Source organism: Arvicanthis niloticus, chromosome 5, assembly GCF_011762505.2.
Source record: "Arvicanthis niloticus isolate mArvNil1 chromosome 5, mArvNil1.pat.X, whole genome shotgun sequence".
NCBI lineage: Eukaryota > Metazoa > Chordata > Mammalia > Rodentia > Muridae > Arvicanthis > Arvicanthis niloticus.
Window position 1 is genome coordinate 41792953 of NC_047662.1, and position 23372 is coordinate 41816324.

Here is a 23372-nt window from a genome sequence, read left to right on the forward strand (position 1 = left end):
GGTGAAACACGAATCATTCTCTTTATTCTTAAGGATCACTGTTTGGATGGTGGTTACTTCATTGAGTTGCTCAATTGATGTTTTTTATTCCATTGCTTTCATTTGTGGATACAAAGCCACGAATATACAGCTTCATCACAGCACCTAATACCTTTTTATTTGATGAGGTCTTCCAACTTGATAGCAATTTTTTTTTAACTTGGCATAGCTAAAGATGAAGGAAATGGCAGAGGATTCATATGGAATCACTTACATTTTGTTAAGCCAAGGAGGCCCTTAACAGGGGATCCTAAGGTAATTACTTCTGGTTTTGCCAGTGTCTTTCCTCCTGCATGGCTTAGCCTGGTCTCTTTCTCAATATTTAATTTGATGCTTTTCAGTGTTCCCTCTTTTCCCTTTTCCTATTCTCTTCCTTCCCTCTTCCTGCCAGTGCTTTCAAATGAACATAGCTTTTATTACTAGCCTTAGAGGAAATAACATATTTAAAATAAATATTCGAAATCTTTTGGATCATTCTTTGATGTTGAGTGGGGGTGTTCTGTTTTGTTTTTTAAGGTGCTCAAAAATAGGTTGGTTCCTGTTCCTAGCCATATATTACATGTACCTCAGAAATAAAACTTTGATGTCTTTGGTTTCTGTAACTCCATCCATCCTGTTTACTTTTAAAGACAACGTTGATATGTCGGTGTTTAGTTAACAACATTATAGCTATATAGACTCTTAATGTATTTATAGTCATTTAATAGTGGCACATTTTCATGTTCAAGTAAATCCTATGTTTTTGTGACACACCAAGACCATGCAACAGTTTACTGCTGGATACTTTTATACAAGTGTCTTCTGCACTAAAGCATAAACCATAGAAACACTGAGACACATACTCCTGACTGAGCTTTAAGCTTCTGAATTTTCCAAATGAGATTTTTATCTCAGCTAAAAAGAACCTGAAAATCTAAAAATAAGACTGAAGCAGTCATACATTGGAATTTTTTTTTTTTTTTGGTCCCTGATTTTGATTTTTTAATAGACAGTGTAAAGATTATCTTAGTTGCAGATCTGATGTTATTTTCCTCCCTCTTAAGAAATACAAGGTCTTCTTTAAACAAATAAACCTAACTAGCAGTCTATAGCAACAGTTCTGGAGTTATTATTTTTTCATCAAATAATTTGCTTAGCTAAGTGGTCTCTCTCATTGAATTAAAACCATCTAACCCTGACTGAGTACCTTCACTAGCTGGGAGAGAGACATGCTCTGAATGGTAATGAGAAGCTGCATTGTTTATCCAATACTGTCGAGGTCTTGATGTCCATATTTTACAATCCATTCACATTGATTGTGTCTGTATTTGCTTTAGCTCAAGCCTGGGAGAACATGATGAGTGCCTCAAGCCAGAGCCCTAACCCTAACAATCCTGCTGAATACTGTTCTACTATCCCTCCCTTGCAGCAAGCTCAGGCCTCAGGAGCCCTGAGCTCTCCACCTCCCACTGTGATGGTACCTGTGGGAGTTTTAAAGCACCCTGGAACAGAAGGTAGGGGATCATGTGCTGTTCTCTCCTTTTCTTCACCATGTTCCTCTGAGAGGTGCTGATTTGGCTTTACAGTAGCACTCTTTAAAACTCAACAGATAAGCCTCTGTGGGTGACTATTAAAGTAGAAGACCAAGATGAGAGATATGTCAAGATTCTATGTGGGCAAGTAAAAAAATACTGTATTGCCTGATATTTTGGAGGGACCTCTGAAAACATGCCCATTTCCCTCCAACTTAAGAATGAACTAATTTCAATCTTATACCTGAGAAGAGTTGTAGACTTTGAAACCATCCTATAAGGTCCTATATTCATACTTACTTAAATGTTCTTGGTAGGAGTTTGCCACGTGATAAAAATGAGCATTCTTCCTGCTGACCAGTCCATTCTGGTAGTGCTTTCAAAAATAGACATTGCCATGTTCTCTTTCATAATTAATTTGTCCATTATAAAAATATAAAATATTACCTCATATATAGACCTTTAAATCCAGGACTTTAATTCTGATTATGTCATATGATAGGTTGTAATCTCAACTTTTGGGGGTTGTCACTTCTTTATAGTTATGATAGTGTCAGATGAAAGACACTATAAATTTAGAAGAATATAAATTATAAAAATAACAATTATATATTTTCTTAAAATGACCTTGTCAAGATGTTTCCCTTGATATTTCAATCTATCTTTGTTAATGTTGTGTCTGTTCACCTAGCAGCACGCCTTTCCTTGTTAAGGTGCTCCTTCCCTTTGGAAGATCAGGTCTCTACTGAAACTATCATTCTTCCCCATCTCTCCTCTTTCAGATCATCCCTTAGAATATAATCCTTGTGTTTTTGTGAGTTCAGACTTTCTTAAAATCTTATTCTCTTTGCTTCATTTATTATTTTTGTTGTTCTTCCCTAGTCTCTTTGTTTTGACTGTTCAGACTGATTTCCAAACTGGATTTAAGGACATTGTTTCATCAAATGCTATTTTCCAGCTTTCCCCTGTCCCTTCACTAAACTATAGACTAGCACCTGATCAGTTCTTTTCCCCTTCAGCTATATTTAGCAGAAGATCTGGTCAGTTTGTGCCTCAATTTTTAGATGTCTGTGCCAAGTCTTCCTTGAGTAATCAGTGTTTCTTCAGTATTCTTCAGGGCATCTTTGCCTTTTAGAAGTACCAAAACCTTTTTCCAAATATTTAATTTCTCTGGATCTCATATTTTTAGGAACTGGGGATTTATTTTGCTAGATCCTCCCCACACACTATAAATCCATTTTCTGGGCATGTAAAACCCTTTCCATGGTTTCTGTCAGCAATGCAGAACAGACTGTAACATAGTTATAGAGGCATCTAAGAATTACTGTATTTTTACTTTCCATGGTTTCTGTCAGCAATGCAGAACAGACTGTGTAACATAGTCATAGAGGCGTCTAATTACTGTATCTTTAAAGCAAAGCATTTTAATCATTTGCCAATATAAGTAAAGAATATTTAAAGAAGAGTTTTTGTTAGTTACAGCTGCTGTCATTCAGCCACTGTTCTTTTGTATGTAGTCATAAGATGCTAATAAATAGGGACCTCTTTGAACTTCTGGAATTGGTGACCTCTTCTTTGCCATTAAAAACACTATCAATGTCACATTGATGCCTGTTTTATTTTCCTGGTCCCTCAAGTGCCTCAGCCCAGAGAGCAGAGGAGAGTCTGGTTTGCTGATGGGATCTTACCCAATGGAGAAGTTGCTGATGCAGCCAGATTAACAGTGAATGGGACTTCCTCTGCAGGAACTCTGGCTGTGTCACATGACCCAGTCAAGCCTGTGGCCACCAGTCCTCTACCAGCAGAGGTAAGAAAATAGGAGGGCAGCTAATAGTGACTGCAGCTTTGCTTGCATGGTACTGTCTGTTTCTGTCCTTTGTTAAGTTGAATAACTTCTGTGTGAAACCTTCTGTACTTTGGACCTAATCTAAAAGAGTAATTTCATTTGTGTCTGTGTCTAAGTAAAGGAAATATGGCAGAATTAGCTGCTCTTGTCTGTATTTGAAAGTTCTTTTCAAGAGAACAATTGTCAGGTAGGCTCAGGCTGGTTCTATAGGTAGAGGCCAGGCTTAGAAGGTATCAAGATCCCCAGATACTGGTTTTCAAATTATGTTCCTGGGTTCTCTAGTGACCTCAGAAGTATTGTGGAGGAAAGGATAGAGGGGCCTGAAAGTAGCTAAGGGATATTTTGCTTGCCCTTCTTCCAGCATCTCCAATTGTTTAACTTGTTTCCATTTAAAATTTTAAAATGATGCCAAAGTTTAAATTTAGTTGATAAGTCTTTTTCTCCTGGATGGAAGGCTCACCGTTTACCTTATGATACTGGCTCATAGTAGATTTTCATTTTCATATCTCTAGAAGTCAGTTACTATTTTGAAACTAATGGGATTTTCTTTCCTTAAACCTAATATTCAGCCGGGTGGTGGTGGCGCACGCCTTTAATCCCAGCACTTGGGAGGCAGAGGCAGGCGGATTTCTACAGAGTGAATTCCAGGACAGCCCGGGCTACACAGAGAAACCCTGTCTCGAAAAACCAAAAAAAAACAAAAAAAAAAACAAAAAAAACAACAACAACAACAAAAAAAAACTAATATTCAGGGCTGGAGAGATGGCTCAACAACTAAGAGCACTGACTGCTCTTCCAGAGGTCCTGAGTTCAATTCCCATTGGTGGCTCACAACCATCTGTAATGGGAGCTGATGCCACCTTCTGGCATGCACATGTACATGCAGATAGAGAACTCAAGACTTTTTTTTTTTTTTTTTAATCAAGATCTAATATTCAAAAACACAGAAAATACCCTCTCCTTTTTTATTTGTTTATTTGTCCTTGTTGAGGTTTAGAAGATTGGATCCAGGGCCTTGTAAATGGTAGATGAAGAAAGTTCTACCACTGAGAGATATATCCAGCCCCTTTAGAAGTCCTTATTCTGGAATGGGAGGATACTAAATTGCAAGCTGGTCTGATCTCTTTCTTAGCTGGGGCAGACCTTGAACATTCCATCTTCCTGCCTCAGCTTCTAGAATATTTGGGATTACATTCCTGTGCCACCAGTCCTGGCTTTCTACTTTTTAATTAAAGGATAAGAGTTTGGATACATTTTTTATGAAACCTTTGAGAGCAGTTTTTGACTCATGGCAAATTGGAAAGAATACTAAGTTGAGCATAGTGATGTACAGTTTTAATTCTAGCACTTGGGAGGCAAAGTCCAAGACAGCCTGGCCAACATAATGTGTTTCAGGACATCCAGGGCTACATACTAAGACTATGTCTCAAAACAAAACAACCCAAACAAACAACAAAGAAGACAGAGGTTTCTCACATACCCCTGTCCTCATACATATATGCTGTCCATCATTATTAGTGTCATCCCAGAATTAAGCAGTGGTGAACCTGCATCATGATCATCCAAAGATCACAGCTCACATTATTGGATAAAGTTTGTACTTCTGAAGTTTCCAGAAATTGTTATTGTTTAAATGTATGTTTAGAAATACTTGTTCAAATATTTATCTCCCTATTACTTGTGGACTTTGTAGTGATTGTAATTGCATGTTGTTAAGATTAACTTTACTGAGGCTGAGGCTGTAGCACAATTGGTAAAGTGCTTGCTTTGCATGCATAAAGCCCTGTTCAATTTTCACCAGTACATAAACTGAACATGCCTGTAATGGAGGTAGGAGAATCAGGAGTTAAAGTCATCCTTAGCTATGTAGAGAGTTTGAGGACATCCTGGGCTAGAGATTCTATCTCAGGAATTCAAGGGGCACCTGTTATGGTCCCCCACACCTTTAATCCCAGCACTTGGGAGGCAGAGGCGGGTGACCTTTTTGAGTTTGAGGCCAGCCTGGTCTATATAGTGACTTTCAGGACAGCCAAAGCTACATAGTGAGACCTTGTTTTTAATTTAAAAAAAAAAAAAAAGAATAAATTTTAAGTGTTTACCCAAATAGTTACTATTTTACTAGAGTCTTGCATACACTCTGATGTTCACATTGATGATTTGCTTGTCCTAGGCTGATATTTCTCTATTCTCTGGGAGCATTACTCAGGTAGGAAGTCCTGTTGGAAGTGCAATGAACCTTATTCCTGAAGATGGCCTTCCTCCCATCCTCATCTCCACTGGTGTGAAAGGAGGTATGTAGACTTCAGTGTTTGGACAGAATAGTTAATACATGCCACACATTGCTTTCTGTTTAAGGAAAGGATGATCAGTGATAGCCATTCTTCTGTCTGACAACAAATACAGCTTCCCCATTGCCATGAAAACATGGCTGTGACTATTCTAGTGTAAGTGTTTATGGTTTTTAGTATAATATCATTTTTAGTCTCTAGAAAGATATTTCAAATTTTACCAAGCTCTCAAGAGTTGCTTGTGGTTCTAGAATTCAGCCAGGTGCACTCGGGATGCTAATTTACCTTTCGTTTTGAAGTATGATAATACCTTCAAGAAAATACATCAGGAGGTCTTAAGGAGCAGTTTTGCTATTAAAAGTATCTTTTAGCTGGGTGTGGTAGCACAGGCTTATAATATGTTTTAATTAAATAGATATACAAACGTATTTGTTCTTTCTTGGTAGAAGATGGTATAAGCAGCTGAATTTAACAGATACAAGCCTTATTGAAAGAGAACCAGTATGTGATGTACTTTATTAATAAACCATTATAATTCCTTATTAAGCTAAAATTTATTAAAATAACCCAAATTTGTGGTTATATAGAACCATCTTAATAAAAAACACATAGGGAGTCCTAGTATAAAGGAGCAGAGACATGACAAAGCACAGAATGCTGAGCTGGCTGGTACAGTGGCCCTGATACGTGCACATCAGCATCCAGTCAGTCCATTTCCAGAGATGAATCACTAATATTAGTTTCATTTCTCCTTCATCTTAGTCTTTTCTCTGATCCTTGTAACTTCATATGCCCTGTCTTTTATCTTTTGTACTGTTGCCTTTAGAACATAGACACTACCACAAATTATAGAAATATTTAATGGACTGCCAGTATGCATTTTTTACTTTATGTGGTTGAGTATTTTGCATGCATGAATTTATGTGTACTACCTGCTTGCCCGGTAGCCACAGAGGCAAAAAGAGGGTCTCCTGGAAATAGAGATATAGACAGTTGTGAGCTGCCATTATGAATGCTGGGAACTGAACCCAGGTCTTCTGCAAGAGCAGCAAGTGCATCTGAACTCCAAGCCATCTTTCCAGGATAATTTATCTGAACATGCACAATTCCTTATAATGCTCTTTCAGCTCCTCCTGTCATTTCACTTCTAACACCTTACCTGTCATTTACAGATCATTTTTTATACTTGTATGTTTTTTTCCTTTGATATGTAGTAATGAACTTTATAGATGGCAAAACACTTATTCTTTTTTAACTATTTCTAAGTAAACTCTGGTCTATTTTTAAAAAACAAGGTACCTACACCTATTTAAATGTCATTGTGGGTATTAACTCAGATTACATACCCTTATGTCTATAGCAAAAAACTTATTAATTAAAAAAGTACTTATTAATTAAAAAGTACTTATTATTAAAACTTATTAATTAAAAAGTACTTATTAATGCAACAATTAAGTTGGCATTAATTAGTACTTTTTCTTTTCTCTGAAAGACTTGTGTATGCCAGACTTTGAGCTGCTTAGCCTTTCAGTTGTCTCTCAGCCTGTTCCTAGAATACCCGAAAAGTAGCACTGCTTTTTTTCCTCTATTCTGTTATTCTTTGTATCTGTATAAACACTTTTCTCATTTGTCATAAACTGTAAGTCCGATGGTTTCACTTAGACTGTGACGTCATTAGGTCTTGATTCATGTTTCTAAATGCTGCTGCTTCCATTGGGCTCATCCCAGTAAAGTTTGTGTGTTGTACCATCAGAGGCTGCTGTCCCAGCTAGCTCAGCACTCTTGGGTTCTGTCACCCCTGTGCTCCTTTACCAGGACTCCCTACAACACATTTTTTAAAGAAGGTTGCTGTGTAAGTGAAAATATTTGGGTTATTTTATTTATTTTTGAGACAGGCCTTGGGTGTCCTGAAACTCACTCTGTAGAGCAAGCTGGCCTTGAACTCATAGAGATCCACCTGCCTTTATCACCCTGATCTGCTTAAATTGAAGGTGTGTGTGGGTCCCAGTCCCACCCCGCCACTGGGGAGGTGAATCGTGGGAGTTTAATTGTGCTTATCCCATGCAGCTGGTGGGTGCTCTGTTTCCAGGAAGTGCAAGACACCAGGGGTGGGAAGGGGTAGGAAAGGGCAGTCTGAGAACCCAAAAGCTGGTATTCCCTGGCTTCTGGGCCTCCAGTTGCAGCTGGAGAACCACTCTGGCCCTTGAACGGGCTGGAAGGGGGTGGGGGGTGGGGGGTGGGGGGTGGCGTCCAAACTCCTAGACACTAGGTGTCATTTCTCAAGAAGTCTCAAGGAGGCGAGGAGTTGGAGTTGGGTGCCCTGCCAGCTGGGGATGGCATCTAGCCCAGGGCTGGGGGAAAGGGAAGCTCGGCTTAGCTCAGCAGTGATTGTTCTTAGCCTGGCTGCAGTTGTGGCTGGAAGCACAGAGAGGCCTTCTCCAAGAGGCTTAGGCTGCAGCTCCTTCATGCTCCCCACATCGATTCTTGATGAAAGAGATCGTCCATGGCTCTAAACTGTTTATTGACTGTTCATCGTGGACAGACCAAGATTAAATACTGTTTGCAAGGAGGAATGTCTGGAAAGGGCTAAACTCTTAGGGTTTCTATGTACCTGATTAGCATAAAAAACTCTATTCTGGGACTATGTGACCATAGTCCTTCCTTATATGAGGAGTGTGGCAGGTGTTCCAGGCCAGGAATTTGGCAGGAAGGAGGGAGGCACCTAAGTCTCAGGTGTGCACCCACTTGATTCTCCAGGTCTCAGACCCACTCTACCCTAGCTTCCTGGCATGGTTTACCACCCCACAGGTGTGTGCCACCACACCCAGGTATTTTAATAAGTCATGGTTTAATACAGAATTGAATAGTTTATTATTAAAAGAAAGTCATATTGCTTGGCTCTGCTTTTATACTACTATCTCTTTACTAGAATTTTGCAGTTTTTTATTTTACTAGGATAACCTATTTTTAAAAATTAAATCACCTTATATTTTTCTTTCAAACATATTTACATTGATAGGAAGGTCAAAAAATCAGTTTTTCATTTGATCAGTGAAAAATGGTATCTTTTTTTCATCCTGGCTATCCGTTTATGATATACTTTATGAGAATAGCACTGAAATTTCAATTTTTAATTCCTTGTCCTTATTTTTAAGTTCAAATCTCTGATTATTGTTCATGATTTTGACTTTATTCTGAGATGAACACCATTAAGAATGAAGTGGTCAAGTAGTACAGTTTGTGCTTGTGGAGTTAGGGGAGGAGTGCATTGGATTTCTCAAGTATTAACTTGTCAGTGCTTACGGTCTCAAGTGTGGCTTACTAATGACTTCAGTGATCTGTGTGGTAAGTTCTCAGATTTAGAGAAATTATTTTAAGAGAACAGTTACTTATATTTTTTAGTGCATTAAAAAAGTCTAATGCTTCATAAGTGTCAAAAATATTAAATAGATTAAAAGTATAGAATAAAAAATCAGGCTCCCTTTGTCCAAATTTCTAGACATCTTTTCCATGGGAACTTCTATATATAATCACCTTTTAATGTACTTTTGATTATTATAAATATTGGTCTTAAAACATTTCTTCTGTGACATTTTTGTTAAGATAGTTGAACATTTTTGTTAAATAAAGAGGTAGAGAGATGTGAAACAAACCACCTTTTAAAGGCGGAAGGTTTATACTTAGGACAGCTTTATTTTCATTCCACCAGGAAACACGGGGTACAAACCATGACCTGGGCCACCCTATTTATAAATCAAATGCTTGTCGCTGTCGTGTGACTAATCATCCCATTCTCCACCCGATTTCTTTCCCAGTTTATCCCTTTAACCAATCCACTACAATGTTTTTTTTTTCTCTTACAGATTATGCTGTGGAAGAGAAACCATCACAGATTTCAGTTATGCAGCAGCTGGAGGACGGTGGCCCTGACCCACTTGTCTTTGTTTTAAATGCAAACTTATTGTCAATGGTTAAAATTGTAAATTGTAAGTTAGAATTTTTTAATTAAAATAATTTAAGCATGTACTTTTTAGAGCCTTTATAATCTTCACACAAAAATATTTTAATATATAATTACATCCTACTGGAAACAGTTCTGAAAATGTTAGATCATATAAAATAGACAACTGTGAGGCTAACTGAACCGCTTACCTTTAGTCACAGAGATGAGATAGGTGAAGTCTCCATGGAGGAAAGTCAAATAAGTCTTGCAGTGATGAAATGAGTATGTTAAGTTACAACTAATGACTAGAATAATTGTGAGTAAGTTACCCAGGGGAGCAAACAGTTCATGGTAGATCTTAAGATCTAGAAGCATGTGGAGAATCATCTTATGTGCAGAATCTTATGTGGGAAAAAATGTTAACTACATGATATATACTCAAACTATGATACTTTGTAAATTACCAGAAGAAATTTGAATTCTTGGTGCTGGAAGTATGAGCATCAGAGTAAGGAAGAAGACAATAATATAAATCTTGATTCTTTCTGGTATATATTAGAACATAAAGACTACATTTATCCTGGAAGAGGCAGTTTGCAGGGAATGTCCTCCAGTCTCCACTGTGTGTTTGTTTTACGTTGACCTTAGAGACTAGAAACACCTACACTGCTTCCTTAGAAATTCTTCATTGATGAAATGGAGGTTTCTGCCTCAGTCATTAATTATACCTTTATATATTTGTATAATTAAGTATTAATTTAAGTATTAAGTATTGTTTTGCTTGAAATTTCAGTTTACCACATCCAGTTTATAAGTTACAATTAGAAATTAGCTAACCTCTTTATTTGAGGGCAGAAGCCATCAGTGCTTTTACCCAGTACAGTATCTTGCCCACAGAAGTTACCCATTAAATGATTATGGAACAAAAAAGAGAGAGAAATTAGCTAGCCTACAGTTCCTGAAGCACCTTAAAATAGTGGGTTAATTGAAGGACTGGGGGCCGTCTTAGTTGGTAAAGTGTTTGCCATGCAAGCATGGGAATCTGAGTTTGATCCCAGCACTCACATAAAAAACAACAACAAAAAATAACAACAAAAAAAAAAAATGAAGAAGAGGATGAGGAAGAAGAGACCAAGTGAACCAACATGTGTCTTCAATCCCAACATTGAAGAAGCAGGAGTGGGAATCTCTGGGGATTTCTGACTATCTACTTCACCTAGATTGGCAAGCTTTTATGTTCACTGAGAGAACCTGTCTCAGCAAACAAGGTGGAAAGCAATTAAAGACACCACACCCAATATCTCTGTAGCACATGGACATGTGCATATACACACATGAATAAAACTAGGTACTTCCTGATTAGGTACCCAAAGTAGTAATTGTCATACAAAAAAGAAAAGGATCTTTTATTAGTTTTTGATACACATTGCGGTATTCATTATTTTATTTCAATTCCTTTGAAAGTCCTGTTGTTAGGATCAAATGATAATGTGTCAAGGATGGAATGATATTTTTCTGCATATGCAAAAAAAAACACAGCCTTTGCTTGTGGGGTTTTTTTTTTGAACCCTTTCTAACCTAAAGTAAAAGTAGTCTTGACAAGCCATACTTTGTATAGTGTACAACCAAGTAAAGTTGTCTTCTGATTATCTAGTATTTTCTTCCAGAAAGGATTGTAATTAAGCTAGCTAGTACATAAAAATGTATTTTCTCTTGGCCACAGCCTGAACTCAAAGCTAAAATACTTGTTCCTAGTCTTACATAAGTAATGGTAAAGTGATACTATTTATGGGTATGATGTGCATGTAAGTGAACATACCCATGCATGTGTCTATGGAAGGCCGAGGTCAGTGGAAGGTCTCTTTGTGTATTGCTGCCCACCTGTTTGGTTTTTTGTTGTTGTGGGGTTTGTTTGTTTGTTTTTGAGAGAGAGAGAGAGAAAGAGAGAAAGAGAGAGAGGTATTAAGGGTTCCCCCACTAAACCTGGAGAGAGAGAGAGAGAGAGAGAGAGAGAGAGGTATTGAGGGTTCCCCCACTAAACCTGGATCTTACCAATCATCTACACTGGCTCACCAGTGGTCCCTGGGATCATTCTGTACTAAGGTTATAGGCAGGTGCTATCATGGCCAGCTTTTTCTGTAAGTGCCAGGGATCTGAACTCATGTCCTCAACCTTATACAGCAAGTACTTTACTCACAGAGCTGTCTTCCCAGTTCCCAGGAAAAGTAATTTTTTTTTTTTAAATAGTAACATGTAGGACTCTATCTTTGTTGTCTATTTAAGTCTTAAATATATTTTCATTTTTTGTTACTTCTTTTAGTTTCATTCAATTATTTTCTTAAGTATTGAGGGGAAAATAAACAAGCAAACAAAGGCATTGCCATATTTTATTTTCTACAGTGAGTCTTTGCTCTTCTAGTGGCCATTTAAAATTTAAAGTTGAATTATATGGGCTTACATGGTCTTTTTCTTTCATTTTATCTTTTTGCTTTTCTTTTTTCTTTCTGTATCCTTTTTTCTCTTTTTTCTTTTTTTTCTTTCTTTCTGTATCCTTTTAGGATCAATGATTAAGAAGAATGTATTTTTATTTCCCCTTTAGATGTGAACAGGAAGTGCTGGTGTTTTACAACCAAAGGAATGCACGCTGTGGGCCAATCTGAGATTGTAATTTTGTTACAGTGTCTACCAGATGAGAAATGTTTGCCCAAAGACATCTTTAATCACTTTGTGCAACTTTACCGGGATGCACTGGCAGGTAGGAATGCTTTATAACTTTGCACCATTGTAGATGATAAAAATTTGAACTCAAGATATAAAACAATCCTGTTAGATTTGGAAACATGACATTGAACTCTTTATATTTTTTTATAGTGCTGGGAATTGAACCCAGGTCCTTATTTGTGCTATGCAAACACTCTACCAGTGAACTATATCCCCAGCCCTTGGACTTTATATTAGAAACAAGTTAGAACTTTCCGTAGTTGGGAAAATTACATTATTATTTTCTGTGACTTTATTTTACAAAGGATGGACTCAAAATTATAAGAGAATCTGTGGGGAGCCGACATAAGGCGGCTATCATCCTTGCAGCCATCTTGAGCCATATACCCTGACAAAAGACTTGATTACAATAGCCTATAACAGCTGAGCACACTCTGATAACATCTTGTTTTAGATACCCAGGATCTTCCCTTGGGTGTGTGAGACTTAAAGGTGTTTGACTTAAGAGTGTGACTTAGAGATCAGATTTAGAGACAAGGCCTAAGGGCATGACTTAAAGGCATGACTAAAAGGCGTGGCTTAGAAGTGAGACATATAAAAGAGGCAGACAGAAGAATTCAGTACAACTTAGAGTACAACTTGGAACTAGGAATTAGGTTAGAGAGTACAACTTGGAGTAGGAATTAGGCAATGAGAGAGAAGACACTTGGACTAGAGAACTCGGAAAAAGGATTATTAGGTATTGGGCACTTGGAGGAAGAACTTGGAATTAGACATTAGGCACTTAGCACTTAGAAGAAGTAACTTGGAACTTGGAGGCACTAGAGACTAGGAACTAGGGACTGGGAACTCAAGACTTGAGACTTGAACTAGGAAGAGAGACTGAAGAATAAATGGGATTGAATCACACTCTGTCTGGTCTCCATTCCTCGAGTCCGTCCTTGCTCTCTCTCTTGCTGAACTCTGACCTGCAGACTGGAGCAGCTTGGGGCAGTGCGAGCTCTAACAGTTTAACCCCCAAGGCTTTTGGCAGTACGGGTTCCAACATTGATAGAGCGATCCTCAACATTTTGGCCCCCAAGCGTGGGGCAGTTTGGGCCGAAACAAGAATCCACTGACCTTGGGGTAAGAATGTTATTTGGAGTTACTAAGAGTCATAACGTTGGTATCTAGTAGAAGGAAGCATAATCATAAGTCAATCATCATACCCCCCTTGATGGCTGCTTCAGTCAGGAGAACTATCCTTGTTCCTGGCCTGTGCCAAGTGGGGAGAGCTGGCCCACCCCAACATGTACCTCATCATTGAACTTCTGGAGTGTGTGAAACGGCCTATTCTGCAGAACCAAAGCTGCAGGATCGCCATGACACAGGGCAACAACAGGCTATCCGAAAGAAGTCTGGGTGAAGATCCAGTATTGGTGCTGTAGCAGAAGCCAGAGGCCTCCAACCAGACCAGTGACTCATTACAAGTAAAGCTGTTTGGGCAAAGAGTATACTGAGCTTCCATGCAAGATGTTGGGGCAGAGAAAGGAGGATTTCTGGCCATCTTACACCAATTAGCCACAGTGAAAGAGCTTGTCTCAAAAACATGAGGAAGATGGCTCTTGAGGAATGACATCCAAGGTTGACTTCTGGCCTCTACACTCAAATGCACACATGTGCAAATACAAAATGAAATTTTTGCAAACATGGGTTTTTCACAGAGAAAGACTGGGAATTTGTGTTTGATTGTGTCTTGCTCAGTTTTGGGTAATAATTTAAAATATGATTGGTTTCTTGATAGAAAATAATGAACTTTTTGTTTTAGGGAATGTTGTGGGCAGCTTGGGACATTCTTTCTTCAGCCAAAGTTTCCTGGGCAGTAAAGAGCACGGTGGGTTCTTGTATGTGACATCTACCTACCAGTCACTGCAAGACCTGGTGCTTCCAACCCCCCCTTACCTGTTTGGGATTCTCATCCAGAAGTGGGAAACCCCTTGGGCCAAAGTGTTTCCCATTCGACTCATGTTAAGACTTGGAGCTGAATATCGACGTAAGTACAGATGTCTTTAAACTATACAGCCAGGGCATGTAATTAAATAAAGCATGAAATATTTTAATCCCCCTCTGGTGATACAATTCAATAAGAAATAACCTTTTGAAAACAGGTGTACTAAATATGATGATGTCTGAATGTACTTGGTGGTAATGAAAAGAGTGAGAATACCAAATGAGGATGTTCATTGTATTTCTTTCTTTGAAAATTTATTCTTTTATGGTTCACTGATAAAACATCATATTTAAGACAATTAATTTGAAAAGGTGTCATGTTTATAGTATATCTGTGCGCATATTTGTTATTACTTGGTTAGCAACATTTATAAATATTTGTTTTGCTTGACTCCATCTGATAATGGAAACTAGTGGTATTGTGATGACTCTCAACTTGGCAAGGTCTTTTCTGCCCATGATTGTAGCTGTGTGTGTGTGTGTGTGTGTGTGTGTGTGTGTGTGTGTGTGTGTGTGTGTCTGCCTGCCTGCCTGCCTGTGTGTGGGTCTATATGTGTGTCCTTTTTTAAGACATTATAGGTAAATGTAAACTTCAAGTTTCATACCTTCACTTACTTAAAGTGCTATGTCTAAGAATAAGAACCCTTGAGTAGGGTTGTCAGCACCACCATTTACTAGTTCTATGAAGTTTAGGAAAGTAAATTTTCTGATCATTAGCTTCTCAAATTGTCAGGGTTTTGTTTTATAAACTGGTGATCTAAATTCTTGCCTCATGTTATGTTACATTATATTGTTAAAGGAATAAAGTAAAACAATAAATGAAACACTGACATACATGCAGGCAAAGCACTCATACACATAAAAATAAAATAAACACATCTAAACAAATTAAAAGAAAAAAATAATCCAATCAGAGGCTGGGCATGGTAATTTACACCTTTAATCCTAGTACAGAGATGGCAAAGACGGGGTTCTCTGTGAGTTCAAGGCCAGCCTGGTCAATATAGCTCATTCTAGGCCACCCAGAGCTACATAGTGAAACACTGTCTCAAAAAAACAAAAACAAGCTGGAGGAAGGTGTTACCTGCTTTTAATCCCAGCACTCAAGAGGCAGAGGCAGATGGATCTTTGTGAGTTCAAGGCCAGTTTGGTCTACAGAGTGAGTGCCAGAACAGCCAACCAGAGAAACCTGTCTTGATAAAGCAAAAAAAACTAACCAAACAAAAACCATTTAATTAAAGCTTATGAAGTGTTTTGAATCCTGGAAATTCAGAAATGGCTAAGATATGATTATAGCATTTTAGGAATCTATTTAAGGAGAAAACTTAGGATTAAAGTGGTATATTGTGTTACAAACCCATGCTTATCTTTAAATTCTTTGGGAGCTCCAACACGATCTTGATCCTTTTTTAAAATGTTTTATTTGTTTGTTTGTCTATTTATATCTGCATTGGTGTTTTTGCCTACATGTGTATCTGTGTGAGGGTGTCATATCTGCCATGTGGGTGCTGGAAATTGAACCTTAGCCCTCTGGAAGAGCATTCAGTGAACTGTTGAGCCATCTCTCCAGCCCTGGTGATTCTGATCTCTATCAAGAATGAAGGAGTTGGTTAAAAACACTTCTTAGGCTGGGCAGTGGTGGCACACACCTTTAATCCCAGCATTTGGGGGGCAGAGGCAGGTGGATTTCTGAGTTTGAGGCCAGCCTAGTCTACAGAGTTCCAGAACAGCCAGGGCTACACAGAGAAACCCTGTCTGGAACCACCCCTCCCCCCCCCAAAAAAAACAACAACAACAAAAAAAACACTTCTTAGGTGAAGATGGAACTCTAAAGACAGATGAACAGCAGAAAGAAACAGGATTGTTTACAAAGAAAGCAACATGTTTTTTTGTCTTGTACTATCATTTCAAATAGGAAAACTTGGTCGGTCAGTGAGACAGCCAGGAGTGTCACTTGGTGTCTGGCCTTTCTAAGGAGGGTCTTGACTTTCTGAGAACAAGATGATTAGGGAGGAATTTGTTTTTCTGGATCAGGCTGCTTTATAGGACCTAGGGAGTCACATTTTGCTCCAAATTGCAGCAGAAGACTTTTCAGGTTATCAGAAGACTAACTGGCTCAGGAATTGTTTGTTACCATACTACTTTTTGAGCCCAACATTTGAAATGTCATAATGAACCATTATAATTATATTTAAAATTTTTTTTAACAATGGTGTCTCTTTTCCTAGAAATTTAAGCTTCTGAGTTTAATCTGATAATTTCTCGTTTCTATAGTTTACCCCTGTCCACTGTTCAGTGTCAGATTTCGGAAGCCATTGTTTGGAGAGACTGGGCATACCATCATGAATCTTCTAGCAGTAAGTTGGGAATTTTCCTTTTATCTTTCTTGTGCTTGTAGAGGAGAAAGGAGAGAGAGAGAGAGAGAGAGAGAGAGAGAGAGAGAGAGAGAGAGAATGAATATGAATGATTGATTTCATTATTCTGTTGACAGCTATGCCCCTGCTGATTTAGGCAGGTAAAGGTTTGTGCTGGAGAAGAACAGAACATACATCTGCTTTTAAGAACAGATAGAGCTCTTAGATGAAATAGTACAGATTTCCAATCCTATTTATACTTTCTAGGCAATGACCTTGGGGGATTCTTGTAAGGACTAGAACACTGTATAAGTAAAGACCTAGCATTTTGTCTTGTTTTCATTGTAATAATGACATCTGCCATACTTCACTACTGAGCCAAAAATTGATCTGTTATGCTCAAATAAATGCCAGTAAGGCAGCTTCTGCTCATGGATCTGTGTACTAACTAGAAGTTATATTTTTCCCCCGTCTGTTGATCTCTCTCATGTCTTTGCTGTATGTGTGCAGGCTGAATGTTTCAGACAAAATTTTGGTCAATTAAACTTGCTATATATTTCACTAAGATGAATCTTAGATATTTAGAGTGTTTGTGAAACTTCCTATACCAACCCCCAGAACTGCCTGTTAAACTCTGACTATGTTAAACTTCCATAGAAGTTGGCAACCTGCTGGTTGTGGTGGCGCACGACGGTAGGATTTGCTGAAGGAGGAGGCAGAGGCAGGAGGATCACGAGAAGTTGGCAACCTGAGGCTGACATTGATACTGACCCTCCCTCTGTGTGTGTGTGTGTGTGTGTGTGTGTGTGTGTGTGTGTGTGAAAGTGTGTGTGTGTGTGTGAGAGAGAGAGAGAGAGAGAGAGAGAGAGAGAGAGAGAGTGCAAGAGAGAGCATTCACTTGCAACAGTGTGTGTCAAAAGACAACCACAGGTGTCTATCTTTCCTTTAACCTGTTTTGAGTTAAACAGGAGTTTCTTGATATTCACCATTGCGTACAGACTTGCTGGCCCTTGAGTTTCCAGGGTTTCTTCTGCCTTTGCCTCCTGTCTCCATGGACAGATATTGGGATTACAAAGTATTATTCATGCCGGGGGTGGTGGCGCACGCCTTTAATCCCAGCACTTGGGAGGCAGAGGCAGGCGGATTTCTGAGTTCGAGGCCAGCCTGGTCTACAAAGTGAGTTCCAGGACAGCCAGGACTACATAGAGAAACCCTGTCTCGAAAAAAACAAAAACAAACAAACAAACAAAAAAAACCAAAGTAATTCATGCATACACCATGAGTCAATCTTTCTTGTAATTCATACTCAAGTTTTCATGCTTTCACAAGAAGCACTTTTATCCGTTGAACAATTCACCCAGCCCCATCATCCCTATTTATTAGCCAGTAAGATCATTGCATTATTATTATTATTATTGCCTTATTGTTGTTGTCCTCAGCCCCATTAAATTTTTAGTTTGAGGTGGTCTCATTTAGCTGTTCATGCTGACCTTATACTTGTGATCCTTCAAACTCAGCCTCTAGAGTAGTTGGGATTACAGGCATGAACCACTGGCTTGTTTTGTTTTTAACTGTGTGTGTTTGGGGGTGGGGGGGGTGAGTGTGTGCTGAAAGTTCTTTTTTAAGGGAGAGAGGATTTTTGTCCATCTCAGTGGGAAAGTCACAGAAGTAGGAATTAGAGGCAGCTGGCCATGCTGCATTTAGAAAAGCAGCGTGGCCAGTGCTGGTGCTCAGCCTGTTTTTTCCTTTTCACTGAGTCCAGGGCCTCCAATGGTTGAAAGATGCCTCCCACAGTTAAATTGGGTCTTCCCACCTCCATTAACTCAATCAAGATAATCCCTCACAGGCACACCCAGAGGCTAATCTAATCTAAAGAATCCCTTCCAGGTATTCCTAGAAGTTTGTCTCCTGTGTGAGTCTGGATCTGGTCAAGTTGACAGTATTAATCATCACACTCCTTTACTTTTTAAATCCAGCTGTCTTTTTAAAACATCTGAAAGCCAAGTTTTTGTGACTTGGGCTTGTGATCCTCAGCTGTTACAGTGCTGAGGCAGAAGGATCATCACAAGCTTAAGACCAAGCACTGTGATTTCAGAGTGTGAAGAGCTGGATAGTGTTGTTTTCCCATCGGTAGTCTTATGCTAGGTTGCAAGTAACACAGTTAAAGTACTTAGAAATACCCTCATTCTCCCATCCTAGGCTATATCTCTGCGATGTTGAGTTTCAGCTTTTGTTCCAGCTATTTATAAAATTCAGAGTCATTTAAAAATTCTTCTTCTTTGATCATATTCCATTTCCAATCCCATGGCAAATATTGTTGGTTTTTTTCTTAATCTGACAGACTTTTGCTCTCTTCTGAACTGATAACAGTTTGTGTTATCACTGTCTCTTCCCTGAATTATTTTTATTATGCATATCTCATCTCTCACTTTTTCTCACCACCTAGTCTTCATAAAGAAATAAAAACAGTCCAGAAACTTCCTCAGAATAAAGTCGAACATTTTGTGGTATCAAGCATTGTGACTCAGATCTGTAATCTTAGCACTGAAAAGGCTGAGGCCAAAGAACTATGAAATCAAGGCTATCCTGCAAACTTACTACATAGTAAGTTCCAAGTCAACCTGGGCTGCAAAACAAAACTGTGTCTAAAAAAACAATAAAAAGAAGAAAAATAATATCAAACCCTTTAGTGATGTCATATAAGAACCAATGGCATCCAGCTGTATATCCTGTCATCTTAGACTTGATTGATGTTTCTGTTGCTTCAGCTGTTGGATAGCCACAAGCACTGTGTGTGCCTGCAAATAGTCACTGGATATCTCACATGTTCTAGGCATGAGAGGCATAAGAACAAAGCAAGTTAGAGTCCTTACCTATTTGCAAATTAAAAGAAGACAACTAAAAAATAAATATAAAACTGTTAAGTGGCAATAAAACAGAGTATCATTTATTTAATGTTATGGATTAGGAACAAGGAAGCCCTCTGATTTATTGCCTTGTGGGCTTACAATTAGAGCTAGACTGCAGACAGTTAGGGCTTCCATTACACATCCTCTCATTGTTTAAATAAGCAAGTTCATCCAATAGTGACATCATTTCTGTGTGTGCTACTTTTATTACTATAAATCAAATCCTACCACTTTATAATTTTTTTTGTTCTACTTTATTCTGCTTTGCTCAGGACTTCCGAAATTACCAGTATACTTTGCCAGTTGTTCAAGGTTTGGTGGTTGATATGGAAGTTCGGAAAACAAGCATCAAAATTCCCAGCAACAGGTACAATGAGGTAAGATTTTTACCATGAAGGGGCATTTTTTTCATAATTGCAAATGTGAATAAAAATAAAAAGTGTAGGGCTGGAGAGATGGCCCAGTGGTTAAGAGTACTGACTGCTCTTCCAGAGGTCCTGATTTCAATTCCCAGCAACTACATGGTGGCTCACAAACATCTGTAACCGATTCCTTCTTTTGGTGTGTCTGACAGCTACAGTGTACTCATATAAATAAAATAAATAAATCTTTTTTAAAAAAAAGTAATAAGTGTATAATTGAATGTAAGTTTCATCTTCAATTGTAGTAAACTCAGTTTATATTAAATTTGACTTAGTTCATTTATGTAAAATGTTTTTGTGGAAAAGTAGAGTGATAAATTCCAGGCTTTTATAGTAATTGGTTATGTCATTTGATCTTTTAACATTGTGATAGTGTTACATTTTTATTAAAAAGTATAAAGTTAGCTATAGCATAGCTATACAATTTCTGGTGGAATTTATTTTTTTCTAGTATAATAAATGTTTTATTGTTCATTTGTTTTGGTTTTTTTAATTGAAAATAGACTTTTTTTTTTCATAAATATGTTCTGATTAAGGTTCCCCCTCCTCCCAGTTCCTTCCAGATCTTCTTCCATAACCACTCACTCAAATTCATAGCCTTTTCTTCTTTCTCTCTCATAGAATGCAAGCAGGAATCTAAAACTAATAAAGTAATGTAAGCTAACATAGGATAAAAATAAAGCCAGACAAACTGGAATAGAAAGAAACACACAAACTACTGGAGAAAAAGCCAAAGAAAAAGCATAAGAAGCACATATAAACGTAGAGGCACACAGATTTGCATACACAGAAATCCCATAAAAACACAAAACCAAAAATTATCAAATACACACATACACGCACACACACACACCTATAAGATAAAAGAATGAAAGAAAAAATAATAAAAGCGATTCCCAGAAAAAGCATTAAGAGATAACCTCCAGTAATACCATTGAGTTTGTTTCATGCTGTCCCCCTACTGTTGGCCATGGGGGTCTGTTCTTAAGGGTGGTTTATGTTCCCAGTGAGACTCCGTTGGAGAATACTAATGGTTTTCAGTTGGAGATAGCTTTTGAATTAGGGATGGAACTGTGTCCACTTCCCCTCTCTTGTTCCCATTGGTTGGGATATTCAGCTGTGGCAAGAGACATGCCTTGCCTAACATTCATGTCTTAATTTGCTAACAAGAGTGTCAATTAGATATCTATGTACATGTCTCTTTCTGCCAAGTAGGATGTCAAGTCCCAGGGACGTCTTGGGAACTTTACTGGACCCCTTCTCAAAATTGAAAACCTATTCCAAATGGCTTCTTATATTGGTGCAGTTGTCTCTTTTATGTTGCTGTGTATACCAGGGGCAGCTTATCATACACAGGTGCAGGAAGTGCTGCCAGGAGGTTGATTCAGGTCCAAGCTTATTGTGGCTAACTATACAAAGCAGTTCTAACTGACCTCTATTGTGATTGGTTTCTAAGAACACCAAAACACAAAACATAACAGAATATTCAGTCAACTTGGGCATGAGAAAGTTTCCTAGTAATAGCATATGAGAAAGTTTCCTTGTTAACAATAGTATCAGCATAAAATGGCCAGCTAGACAGGCAGTGATTACCCAGGCCTTAACAGCTATATCATCATAAGAATTAACCTTTCAATCTCTGAACTAAAAACAGCTATGTTCCCACTTACAAGATTGTTGTGACATTTGTATCAGTATATCACATAATTAGTGACAAAAAATGGTGCCTGGCATACTGTAGTTGTTCATTCATTATCATCATTCAGATTACTCATTTGTATAACACTTATTGAACTTACAAGCTTCTCATAGGCTTGTAGGTTGTGTCTTACTTTCCACTATAACTAAATCCATTTAGGACATGGATGATAACTGTATGAATGTATAGGAAAGCAATCAGTGGTGCAGACTCTGGAAATAATTTTATAAAGTATATAAGTTAACTATATGTTTGGTAGTTGTTGTTTTGGTTTTGTTTGTTTTGAGACAGTCTCGGCCTGAGATCACAAACATGCACCTCCATGTCTGGTTTATTATGACACTGGGGATTGAACTCAGGGCTTCATGCATGCTAAGCAAATGCTTTACCATCTGAACTACATTCCTAGTCCTTAGTTGTAGATATTGATTGATTGATTGATTGATTGATTTTTTTTTTTTTTTTTTTTTTTTTGGAACAGAGCCTCACTATACCTTCTTTTTGGTTTTTCGAGACAGGGTTTCTCTGTGTAGTCCTGGCTGTCCTGGAACTCACTCTGTAGACCAGGCTGGCCTCGAACTCAGAAATCCGCCTGCCTCTGCCTCCCAAGTGCTGGGATTAAAGGCGTGCGCCACCACCGCCCGGCCTCACTATACCTTCTTAGCTGGCCTGGAACTCACTGTAGAACAGGCTGACCTCAAACTCAAAGAGATTACCTGCCTGTGCCTCCCATGTGTGGGAACTAAAGGCATGCACCACCAGTCCAGCCCTAACTAGATTTTAATGTGAGAAATGGAAGGTAGTAAAAGTAGTAAAAGAAGCATGCAGCATTTTCCAGTAACCAGCCTAGGCTCTATTACATGTTGAATCCTGTGGGGACTCTGTAGTTATAAGGTAGACTTGGTCCATGGTTCTCATAGGCTATGGCATGTCACTCAGCACAATGTGAGATAGTGGTTTTTAGGATGTCCTTACAGCAGTTCATTCTATAGTGGGGATAACCAGTTGGGAGCATCTTTTTAGACCTTTCTCTAACCCAGGTTTTGCTGAAATACAGAAAGAAAAAGATTCACATAAGACAGTTGTGGGAACTGTCCTGTCTTAGACGCCTTATAGGTGTCAGCAGCTAGAAGTCTGAAGTTATGTTTAGCTGTCACTGTTCTTTGTACTCAGATATAGTTTATCAACTTTTATTTCTGGTCCTGATGGAATAAAATTTATCAGTTGCTAATGAGTTGACCTTATTTGAAAGTAGTGTCTATTCTACAGCACAGTTTAAATGAAGTAATTAGGGAAGCCATAATACCACATGACTAATACTATGAAGAGAAAATATAACTATAGATACATATGGAGGGAAGATGATAAAGATGTGGGGACAAAATAGTTGTTTTTTGTTTTGTTTTAGAATTATTTATTTGTTTTATGTATATGAGTGCACTGCAGCTATCTTCAGACACACACCAGTAGGGGGTATCAGGTCCCATTATAGATGGTTGTGAGCCACCCTGTGATTCCTGGGAATTGAACTCAGGACCTCTGAAAGAGCAGTCAGTGCTCTTTGCTGAGCCATCTCTCTAGCCCCAAAGTAGCTGTTTTTAATTCATATTAAGAGCACTAGAATCTTTCTTATGGCCCTTGGTGAAAGAAT

At 38.4% G+C, this 23372-nt stretch overlaps 1 protein-coding gene across 6 annotated transcripts in view; it reads left to right on the top strand.

Annotated features, from left to right (window-relative positions):
* The window catches only part of Zfyve9 (zinc finger FYVE-type containing 9), a 144068-nt gene that overhangs the window by 85908 nt on the left and 34788 nt on the right, over positions 1-23372 (top strand). For 5 of the 6 annotated variants that reach the window (XM_076934482.1, XM_076934481.1, XM_034501775.2 and 2 more), the window contains 8 exons: positions 1356-1532; positions 3188-3357; positions 5567-5687; positions 9548-9670; positions 12227-12382; positions 14156-14380; positions 16612-16694; positions 19873-19977. In XM_076934482.1, the coding sequence (XP_076790597.1) occupies positions 1356-1532; positions 3188-3357; positions 5567-5687; positions 9548-9670; positions 12227-12382; positions 14156-14380; positions 16612-16694; positions 19873-19977 (1160 nt within the window). The remainder of the gene's footprint in view (positions 1-1355; positions 1533-3187; positions 3358-5566; positions 5688-9547; positions 9671-12226; positions 12383-14155; positions 14381-16611; positions 16695-19872; positions 19978-23372) is intronic. The other variant, XM_076934484.1, reaches the window with a different exon arrangement.